The sequence below is a fragment of the Temnothorax longispinosus genome, chromosome 1 (assembly GCF_030848805.1).
Source record: "Temnothorax longispinosus isolate EJ_2023e chromosome 1, Tlon_JGU_v1, whole genome shotgun sequence".
Taxonomy (NCBI): Eukaryota; Metazoa; Arthropoda; class Insecta; order Hymenoptera; family Formicidae; genus Temnothorax; species Temnothorax longispinosus.
In genome coordinates, this window is record NC_092358.1 from 17,124,250 (window position 1) to 17,135,446 (window position 11,197).

The 11,197-nt window shown below is 46.0% G+C and overlaps 2 protein-coding genes across 2 annotated transcripts; both read left to right on the forward strand.

Annotated features, from left to right (window-relative positions):
- Positions 1–6,575: 6,575 nt before the first annotated feature.
- Positions 6,576–7,887, forward strand: LOC139812247 (uncharacterized). Its single transcript, XM_071776981.1, has 2 exons — positions 6,576–6,609; positions 7,196–7,887. Exons 1-2 carry the CDS (start codon positions 6,576–6,578, stop codon positions 7,885–7,887), a joined length of 726 nt encoding a protein of 241 aa, XP_071633082.1.
- Positions 7,888–8,318: 431 nt separating this feature from the next.
- On the forward strand, positions 8,319–10,608 carry LOC139812327 (uncharacterized). Its single transcript, XM_071777101.1, has 2 exons — positions 8,319–8,507; positions 8,743–10,608. The coding sequence occupies exons 1-2, from the start codon at positions 8,319–8,321 to the stop codon at positions 10,606–10,608; spliced, it is 2,055 nt and encodes a 684-aa protein (XP_071633202.1).
- Positions 10,609–11,197: the final 589 nt, after the last annotated feature.

Here is an 11,197-nt window from a genome sequence, read left to right on the forward strand (position 1 = left end):
GTAATTCCGCTTCTCCCTGTGGTTGCTATTTTGCATCTTCCCAGCCGGCTCTTTTTTTCTCTTCCTCCAATACTTTCTTAAAGTCGGACATTCCGAATCTAGCGCCTCGTGTTCAAACATTTTTATCTTCAAGTTGTACGTCTGATTTTTATAGGTACAGTTTACACACCTCTCTTCTTTGCCGTCGTACATTCATTCGCCTTATGATTTCCTGCACATTTATAGCATGTTTCTTGTCTCGTGCAATTCTTGGCAATATGGTAATAGCCCCAGCATTTAAAACATCTTCTAACACTAATATAATTAAATATAGGACACTTTCGCCATCCTAAATTTATTTTTCCTCTGTTTATTAGTGAATTATGAGTGCTTTCATCCACTTCAATTATTACGGATCCTTGCTCAGTATCCTTACTTTTTCCTCTTAATATTTTTTTCACTAGGTGCATACAGGATTCTTCGCCAATTCTGTTCTGCTTCTTGATTGTATCTATCAGTTCATCATCCTCCATTTCATTTCTTCTCCACCAACATTAATTATTTTAATCTTTGGTTTCCTCTTCTGTGGCTCAGAGACTTTGACCTCCTCGCCCATTGCCGCTTGTACCGTCGCCTTTAGCTTATCCTTCTCTTCTTTCGACTCACATCCTAAGATCACTGTCCCTTTACCTCCCTTTCTTAATTTGGTAATTCCTATTTCCATCTTGGTTATATCAATTTTATCTTTAATTGTTTTCTTCGTAATTTCACTCTCTTGTTGTACTTTTGGTTTTATAATCAAGATATTTTTTTCCTTCCTTTCTTTAATCACATCGCTATATTTTCTTGTCGCTCCACCTGACGATCCATATGCCCCTTGCGTCAACATTTTTCTCAATTCTTCTATTTCCTGAGAGAGAGAGCGTGAGAGAGAGAGAGAGAGTGAGAGAGAGAGAGAGAGAGAGAAAAAGCGTGAGAGAGAGCGTGAGAGAGAGCGTGAGAGAGAGAGAGCGTGAGAGAGAGAGAGAGAGAGAGGGAGAGAGAGAGAGAGAGAGAGCGGAGAGAGAGAGAGAGAGAGAGAGAGAGAGAGAGAGAGAGAGAGAGAGAGAGAGAGAGAGAGAGAGAGAGAGAGAGAGAGAGAGAGAGAGAGAGAGAGAGAGAGAGAGAGAGAGAGAGAGAGAGAGAGAGAGAGAAAGAGAGATATTGATATTGATATATATTTAATATGCCCAAGCAAGGCTAAAGGGCAAAACCAAATAACAAAGCAGTAATACATGCAAATAAGCATAACAAACTACAGCACTTAAAACTACTTATAATTAACGCAACTTAAAACTAATCAAATTAACTTAGAACTTATTGAATCGCAACTAAGACTAGCGCACTTAAACTAGAAAGCACCACGCAGGCAAAACTAGACAAAACTAAAAGCAGAAAAAGAAATGACCCAATCACTCAGCTTCAGACGAATGCAAGAAGGTACTAAGAAGACTCTTGAAGGCAGGAAGGGAAGATGCTGATTTTATAACATCAGGAAGAGAATGCCAAAAGTATATTGACGAAAGCAGAAAAGAATTCCTGTATGCAGTAGTTCTATGAGCCGGAATGAGGAAACTTTGAGTGGCCAATGAAGCCAGACGGTTAGATCTCCTCAGTGACGGATCAGGAGCAGTGAATAGCTCCCGCAGATACATAGGCGAACTCATATAAAGAATATGATAAATCTGACATCCAAGAAAGTAGAGCCGTCTATTCTCAACAGTGAGCCACCCAAGTTGACGCCTATACGGAGTAATATGGTCATCATATTTTAGATTGAATATAAAGCGAATGCAGCTATTGACAAGACGTTGCAACTTGGTATTCAACTCACTACTCAGACCATGATACACTAGACAGCAGTAGTCAATGTGAGCATGATGAGAGTGACCACGAGTTTTATTCTAAGACTGGTGGAAAGAGAATTTTTATTGAACTTTAAATTGTGCAACGCAAAGTTAACCCTTTGCGAGACAAGCGAGATATGTCTAGTCCAAGAAAGATTGGACGTAAAAACATCACCCCAAGTTTCTCACTTCACTCTCAAATGGAAGAGAAGTGCCATTCACGATAATAGGAGATAAACAGCCATAATCAATAGCAGAGACATAAGCTTGGCTGCCAAAAATGATGACCTTGGACTTAGCTGGGTTGAGCATAAGTCCGTTCCTGTTAGCATAATCAAAAATAGCATTGGCAACTTCGACATTAACTCCAAACGCCAGGGGGAGATCAGCAGGTGAGCACTGACGATAAATTTGAATATTATCAGCAAAAACCATATGGAACACATAAGAGAGTATATTACATATATCGTTAATAAACAATGAAAACAACAATGGGCCAAGCACAGAGCCCTGAGGAACGCCAGAAGAAGTGAAGATCCAATCTGAAAGATTGCCTGTATCATCAATAACAGATTGAGAAACGCCCGGTTAGATAGGAGAAGATCCCATTAAGAACCGCATCCAGAGAAGCCAATCTCCTTAAGTTTAATAAGCAGTAGCAAATGAGGGACCGTGTCAAACGCCTTACTGACGTCAAACAATATCATTATAGTCGAGTCCAACGTCAATTCCTGCCTAATGTCATTGCAAACGCGCAGGAGTGCAGACTGCGTGCTGTAACCTACACGATATGCAGATTGCCTAGGATTTTAAGATATTATATCGATTCAAGTACTCAACAATCTGCGAAGCCACTACTCTCTCAAGTAGTTTAGATAGCTCAGGTAGGTTCGCAATTGGTCTGGTGTCAGATGGAGACAAAGGTGTGCGGATCTGGAGAGAGGGCGAATATATGCTTTCTTCCACTTGGATGGAAACAAAGCAGAGTCCAGTGAGCGGTTGAACAAGGATGTGATACAGGATGAAATAACCGGCCATGAAATACGGAGAGCATAAAAAGGAATACCATCGAAACCAGAGGCATGAGAGTGAATAGACTGGGTAGAAATAAACTTGTAAACAGATTGAGGAGAAATAGAAGAGAAAACAAACTCAGGACGATCAGAAGGACGATTTACGGAAGCAATGGCAGAAATGAAATCGGAGTATAAGCAAGGAGGATGAGCATTGGAAACAGAGGAATAGTACGAGTTGAGAGAGAGAGAGAGAGAGAGAGAGAGAGAGAGAGAGAGAGCGTGAGAGAGAGAGAGAGAGAGAGAGAGAGAGAGCGAGAGAGAGAGAGAGAGGAGAGAGAGCGTAAGAGAGAGAGCGTAGAGAGAGAGAGAGCGTAAGAGAGAGAGAGCCGTGAAAGAGAGAGAGAGAGAGAGAGACGAGAGAGAGAGAGAGAGAGAGAGAAAGCGTGAGAGAGAGAGCGTGAGAGAGAGAGAGAGAGTTGGAAGACCCTCACCGACTACTACGAGAACAAACGTCTCCTGGTGCGTTCGTATATCTCGCAGTTTACCTCGCTTCAGAAATTGAAGGGTGAGTCCGTTTCTGATTTGCGCAAGTTATATCATTGCGTAATGAGCACCGCCGGCGCTCTCGATAGCATCGGCCGACCTATCTCGCGGAGTGAAGACTTATTCGTACATTTAATTGTGGACCTTCTCGATCCGCGTTCGCGTCGCGAGTGGGAAAACGCTATTAGCGAGACTTCGGAACCGCCGTCGTATTCCGATTTACAGCAGTTTCTCGACAGACGATTACATACGCTCGAATCGCTGCAACCGGTCAAGACGGAAGGCGCTTCATCCGCAAAGGCGGGGGGGAACTCCGCTCAACAAACGCGAGCCCTGCATGTTAAAAAGCAGGAGAACAAACTCGGTCGCTGTTCGATGTGCCAAAAGGGACATTTCATAATGTTTTGTGCCGCGTATAAAGGAAAGACTGCCGCGGAGCGAAAGCAGCATATTGAGGCGAGTAATTTATGCTTCAATTGCCTCGGGAAGCATAAACTGAGCGAATGCGCGTCGACGCGGACCTGCTCTGTATGCGATGCCCGACATCATACGAGCCTCCACGACGCGTACTCCGGCGGGGAGGTGTGACGTCCTGGGTGATGCGAGGTGGCTTCGATCCGGCAGAACGTCTCCGTTGATGGGTTCTTTTTCTTGCAGTTAAGGAGGTAAAACCCCAGGATAATTAGCTGTTGGTCGGCGATGTAGATTATGGCTCCTTGGATCCGTCGAAGGTAGGTAATTCAATAATCTCCAATAATCTTTATCTTTCTTTTGATATAAAAAAATAAGTATGATATTTATTGTAGAACTTTTATGATACAAGTGGTTTATGTGGGAGGATGGAACAAGTATGAGATATGTGACCTTTCCTGGCTCGTTCCACACTCTCCGTCCAGAGGGTGAAAGATTCCGCTTTTATACAATTTTGGAAACGGTAGTGGGAGGTGACCGCACCTCGTTACAATGAGTCATAAGGCGTTGTCTAGCGGATGTGAGTCTACTTCTAGGGGTGTGGCTCGCTTGCCAGCAATGAGTCATAGGGTGGTGTCTTGAAATTCATTACCTTATATGGTCATGCGTGACGTTCTGCTTCGACATGTCCATATATGGTTTTGCGAAGACTAGATTCACTCGAATGAGTCATACAGGTGACTCGTCTGAATTCTATTTTTATTCTCTAGTCTAACAGCGATTTGTATTGAGAGCGATACTTTCTTTCATTATGAAATTTCAATATGACTTTTATTATAAAGAAAAATAAGAAATCTTTAATATTTGAAATTTTAAAATGTGAAAATATATGTTGAATATTAGTTAAATTTTCTTTAGACATACTTTACATAGGGTAGAATAATTCAATAGTACAATTAAAGTCATTATTAGCATGTCTAAAGTATAAAAGATATTGCTCTCTTCGTCTAACAGTTACTATAGTATATCTGACTCTCTCTTTCTCTCTTTCAGATCGTACAATATTCGCATCTCGCTCGGATTCGCGTTCCTTATGCTACGCATGTACAATTCTATCTTTCTCAGGTTCGTGAGTGGCGCTTCAGCGTTTGACGCTTGAGATTTATATTAATTTTAGTAAGTATATATATATATATATTTTGTTAATAATAATAATATTGATAAAAGTGATTTTAGCAGTGGTAATAATGATTCTAATATCATGTTAATAATGTATCATGCAGGTAGGAGTGGTCAGCATTCTCATTAGTACGGAAATCAATGAAATTAAATTGTGTATATATATATATATATATATATATATATATATATATATAATAAGATTTTTATTATTTTTATATCTCGCGAATGGTTGGGAATTTGAAAGGAGTGTATAAGAAACATATTGTAGGACTTTCACTAAAGCATAATATAGTATTGGAAAATTTTATTGTTGATATATGTATTTGTTAATAACAATTTATTAATTAAATAAATTAGTACTCTTTAATTCGCGTATTGATATTGTTATGTTCTCTTTATTTAAGAGGTTTTGAATTTCTAATATCATCTTGTTTATGAGCGTTTGTTATTTTATTGTTATAAATATTTCGTAAATAAACAATTGCAGAAATAAAAGTTATTATCATTTTTCGTAGGTGTACTGATGCAGAGTTTATGTGCGCAATCAAAATTTGTACGGGTTTTAGCAAACAGTTTAACGCTCCAATGTCTCAATTTCCGCTTCCTTCGTGCTTCGTTTTTCGCTAGGGCCCTGGTGAAAATAGAAAGCTTCTCGGAGCGTCAAAGAAGGGCAAATGAAGAGTTTTAATAAATTTCGTTAAATCTTATTTATTAGTTTAATTAATTTAAATAAAAAATCGGCGTTAACGTTACTGGTATTTAGGAGTATGAGAGATTCCATTTTTATCATAATAATTAAGTGTCAAAATTTTCGTTCAGAAATGAAATTTTTCAGCTTTAAAATGTATAAAAGACTAAAATATTAATGTAAAAATGATTTGGTCTTTGTAAGTCTAAAGGATAGGAAATTCAAAATGGCGGACGTGAAACTTTAATAATTTATAACTCGAGAACGGTAAGAGATAAAAAGACGGGGTTTCTTTTGTTGTGTTCAGATAATTAAGGGCATTATTTTAGGTTGTTTAAAATTTTTGTGTTTTATGGATTTCCATAATTTTTAATTATATCTCGGAATTAAGAAGAGATATGATGTAGGGGTTTTTGTGAGGTTACTTGACATGCTCTGCTGAGTGTCTGCAGTGATTTTATTCATCATCTTTAATAATATTTTTATGATAAATTTTATTGTTAATTAGTTTATTTTGAGAGATCCAACAATGGTTTATAATCAAAAGTTGTTTGACTTTTTGTGATAGTCCCATCAGTCACATTAGCTAAGTTTGTTAATAATATAATTAAATTGTTTTAACAATCATGTTTGAAAAAATGCTAATGAGGTAATTATTATTTTAGCATGATAATATTCTTTAGGCACAAAAGGTTATGTTTATATGAATAATCTGTTTTTAATTTATTTATTTATATTTTATTTTAATTTTCTTAGTTTATTCTTACGGAACATGCATTTATTTTTGTTAGGTCCGCGTGTCAAACTGAATTTATATTGCATAAAGGATCTCATAAAGCTGGTAATATTCATTTACGATCAATTTTAGTGATGCTGGGGAATCTTAACAAGCAATTGTCCAAAAGTTTATAGTGTGATTCATGAAAATGGGGCTTAAGCTTGAAAGGGTACCTTAAGGCAGCCATGTTCTCTAGGCTTGTGTCTACTATTTTAAGAACGCGTGCTCGCATCAGCTGAGTGATTGTTGTGACAGTTAAGTTAAGGTGTGATTATTTATTCTGATATTGTTTTCAGGTGCTGTGCAATTAGGATGGAAATCGAAAAAATTTATGCGGCTGGAATATAGCGGTGATTATACCGTCAGACGTGACAGAGGTGGTTAAGACTTCGCATCTCGCGCAAAAAACCCTCGGGAAGCCGGTGGCGGTACTTCTCGCTACCGCTCGTATCCGCGTGCGCGATCGTTTCGGGATAGAGCACACCGCGCGAGCGCTCGTCGATCAGGGCTCCGAATCATTTCTCGTCTCGGAATCGCGGATCGGAAGCGTACGGTCGCGCTCGACGGTCGCGCTCGCCTCTGACCTTGGATATCTCGCCTCGAGACGGCGGGCCAGCCATCTCGGTGTCGGCCTTAATTCTACCTCGGCTCACTCTCTACGGCGGCGGGGTCTCTGCGGATCGTGCGACGTGGCCGCATCTCCGCGGGCTAGAGCTTGCCGACCCCGACTTTGCGGCCTCGAACCCGGTGGAAATTCTGCTTGGAGCTGATGTATTCGCCGCGATTCTCCAGCCGGGCTTGCTAAAGGGCGAACCGCTCGAGCCGGTCGCACAAAGAACGACGCTGGGATGGATTATCTCGGGCGCCGCCGGTCAGGCGACCTGCGTTCAGAGATCGACGACTCTGCAATGCCACATCACGGAAAATCTTTCCACCATCGTGAAGAGATTCTGGCAACAGGAGGAGCTACCGGGCGGCGTACTCGCGCTTACGCCAGAAGACCGTGAGTGCGAGAACTTCTTCTCCCTCACACATTCCCGGACCGCGGACGGTCGTTACATGGTGAGACTCCCGGTCGTGGACCCGTTGCCCGATCTCCGGGGAACGCGCAGCTCGGCCTTACGAGCACTGGGGCACATGGAGAGACGATTCGCCCGAGATGACAAATTGAAGCAGCTGTACGTCGAGTTCATGCGGCAGTACGAGGAGCTTGGACATATGACGCCGGTGGCTCCGGAGGACAAAACGAAGAGGCGTGTGAGCTACCTTCCACACCACGGCGTGAAGCGCGAGGCAAGCACCTTGACGAAGCTGCGCGTCGTGTTCAACGGCTCGACGTCATTACCCTCTGGTGACTCGCTCAATAAGTGTCTGCGGGTGGGCCAAACCTCCTGCCGAATCTAGCCGATGTACTGCTGCGGTGGTGTCGCTGGCGCTACGTCCTGGCTACGGATATGGAGAAGATGTACCGCCAAATCCTAGTCCATCCCGATGACCGCGATCTGCAGCGAATTTTCTGGCGGTATAAGGTTGAAGACGAGATAAAGGAGTATCTTCTCAACACGGTCACTTACGGGCTGACGTGTGCACCGTTCCTGGCGATGCGCTCCGTTCAACAACTTGCCGAGGACAAAAAGGAACTCTTTCCCCTGGCCGCGATCGCCCTACTGCTTGAAAGGTACATGAACGATGTACTCTCGGGCGCGGATACACGGGAAAAGGCTCTGGCTCTCCGGCATCAACTCTCGGAGCTCTGCATGGCGGGCGGCTTTCCGCTCCGCAAATAGTTGGCCAACGAGGAGTCCTTGCTGACGGACGTTCCAGCGGAGCACAGGATGCAGCGCGAGCTCCGTTCTTGGCGACCGCAAGAGTCGCATGCCACTCTCGGCCTTCAGTGGCATCCCTGCCTCGACAGCTTCTCCTTTGCTACGAAGACGAGTCTAGTGACGTCCTTCACGAAGAGGTCGGTGCTGTCTCTCACCGCCCGGCTTTTCGATCCGCTCGGTTGGCTGGCGCCGGTGGTGGTGAGTGCGAAGATCTTGTTCCAAGCTACCTGGCTAAGAGAACTGGTGGGATGACCTCTTGAGCGAGACTGACGCTCTACAGTGGAGGACCTACCAGGCGGAGCTCCCGTTGCTGGAGCAAATTTGAGTCCCTCGGAGAATCTATCCAGGCGCCAGAGGACTCGGCGTCGAACTTCATGGCTTTACCGATGCCTCCGAGAAAGCCTATGCTGCCGTGGTTTACTTGCGAGCACAGGCGCAGGACGGATCATGGCTGGTCACCTTGCTCTCGGCAAAGACCAAGGTCGCCCCTCTCAAAATCGTGGCTCTGCCTCGACTTGAGCTCGATGCTGCTGCGCTGCTCGCGCGGCTTGCTGTCCACACGAAGGTCACGCTCGAACTACCCGAGGCGCCTCTTCACCTCTGGTCGGACGCCATGGGGGCCCTGGGCTGGATCCGAGGTCACCCTACACGATGGAAGACCTATGTGGCCAATAGAGTATCAGCAATTCAAACGGCGGTCCCGGAGGCGCGGTGGCATCATGTGCCTGGCCGGGACAATCCAGCGGACTGTGCCTCTCGAGGTATCTCTCCTGGCAAGTTAGTAAATCATCCTCTCTGGTGGAACGGGCCGCCTTGGCTCAAGGAGGACTCTGCAGCGTGGCCCGCTACCGGAGCCGTGTCGGAGACGGAGGAGCTGCCCGAAGAGCGAGTGCGAGTCCACGCGGTGGTGCCGGTCGAGCCTCCCGTCGAGGAGCCCGAGGAACTGCGCCGATTCTCCTCGCTTCAACGCTTGTTACGCGTGACAGCGTCGTGTCGCCGTTGGCTGCGGGGGAGGGGCGGCCCGGGGGTCGTACCAGACCGCACGACGTTCCCTTACGGTGCCGAGCTGACGTCCGAGGAGATGGAGGAGGCTCGTCTTTCCCGGATCAGGCTTACGCAGGCGAACCACTTCTCCCGCGACTTAGCCACGCTCCGTCGGGGCTGCTCGCGATCGTTATCTAACTGCCTTGTAAAACTTAATCTTTTTTTAGACGCTCAGGGTCTCCTGCGCGTGGGCGGCAGGATAAAACACGCCGTCCTTTCCTACGATGAACGTCACCCAGTTGTCCTGCCGGGCGCCTCATACTTTACTCGGCTGATAGTAGAGGCTTGCCACCGAAGGATGATGCACGGAGAAGTCCAAATGACGTTGAGCATGAGTCGGCAGCGCTACTGGATCCCGCGAGGCCGAGCCCTGGTGAAACGCCTGATTCTCCGCTGCGTTACTTGCGCGCGTTGGCGGGCGGCAACTCCGCAGCAGCTAATGGGCAGTCTTCCCCGCGAGAGAGTAAGCCCTGCCAGGCCCTTTCTGCACACCGGCCTCGACTACGCCGGGTCAATTATGCTGAGGACTTCTAAAGGTCGAGGACAACGAGCCTACAAAGCCTTTATCTCGGTGTTTGTTTGCCTCGTCACGCGTGCTGTGCATTTGGAGGTCGTGTCCGACTACACCGCGGCCGCCTTCCTGGCGGCGCTGCGCCGATTCACGTCCCGTCGCGGACTATGCAGCAGCCTCCACAATGATTGCGGGACGAACTTCGTAGAAGCCAACAAACACCTACGCGCCCTCTTCGCAGCCAGCAACCCTGAAGAACGACAGATCGCTAGCCATCTAGCCAGCGACGGAATCAAATGGCGATTCAACCCGCCATCCGCTCCTCACTTTGGTGGCCTTTGGGAGACCGCCGTAAAATCGCTCAAGCACCACCTTCGGCGAGTGCTGGGCGAGACGACGCTGACTTACGAAGAGATGAGCACTCTCCTCGCTCAAATCGAAGCTTGTCTTAACTCTCGTCCATTGCAGGCATTTTCCGACGATCCAGACGACTTGGCCGTGCTCACTCCGGGGCACTTCTTGGTGGGGTCCGCCCTGATTGCCGTGCCTGAGCCTTCGCTGCTGGACGTGCCAGTGAACCGCCTCACCCGCTGGCAGCTGCTGCAGCAGATGCGGGATCACTTTTGGAAGCGCTGGTCCCAGGAGTACGTGCATTCGCTGGTACACCGCCCCAAGTGGCAGAACAGAGAACCAGACGTCCAGCTCGGACGCCTCTGCCTCCTGCGGAACGAGACCGCCGACTAGGTGGCCATTGGCTCGAGTGGTCAAGGTCCATCCCGGAGAGGACGGCCGGGTGCGCGTGGTTACCGTCCGCACCGCGACAGGCGAGCTTACGAAGCCGATCGTCAAGCTCGTCCTCCTGCCTGCGAGCGACGGGGATCCACCGGAGGAAGCTAAAGGGTGACGTAGCACCTCTCGTACGAACGAATGCTGGGGCTCGAGGCCCCCCAGCATCGCCTAAATCTGTTCGCTAGAACGATCATATTCGAACCAAGGCCTCCACTGCAAACTTTTTTTTATTACATTGCGAAATCCATTTTTTGTTTCTGTACTTTCCGTATAAAGAAAGAATTTGAACCACGATATATTCTCTATGCAATTTAGTATGCAGAATTATTAGGATTGTTATACGAGATTGAGATAATGAGGAAGTTATGCGAATTTTTTTTGCGCTCTTTGCATCGAGAAATAAAGTTGTACTCAATAACAAAATCCGACGATTGACAACCCATCTTAGTCGCGGCTATAAATAAAATAAAATTGCGTTCTCTTGCGACCGCGGCTTCTTAAAGAAGCACTACTTATTCTCTAGCATATCCATTGCTCAGGCATA

Coding starts and splice junctions, on each gene's coding strand:
- LOC139812247 (XM_071776981.1), top strand. CDS start 6,576: ATGCTGGGGAATCTTAACAAGCAATTGTCCAAAA. Junction 6,610..7,195: donor TAACAAGCAATTGTCCAAAA/GTTTATAGTGTG, acceptor TCCGCGGGCTAG/AGCTTGCCGACCCCGACTTT.
- LOC139812327 (XM_071777101.1), top strand. CDS start 8,319: ATGCAGCGCGAGCTCCGTTCTTGGCGACCGCAAGAGTCGCATGCCACT. Junction 8,508..8,742: donor GTTGGCTGGCGCCGGTGGTG/GTGAGTGCGAAG, acceptor TTGCGAGCACAG/GCGCAGGACGGATCATGGCT.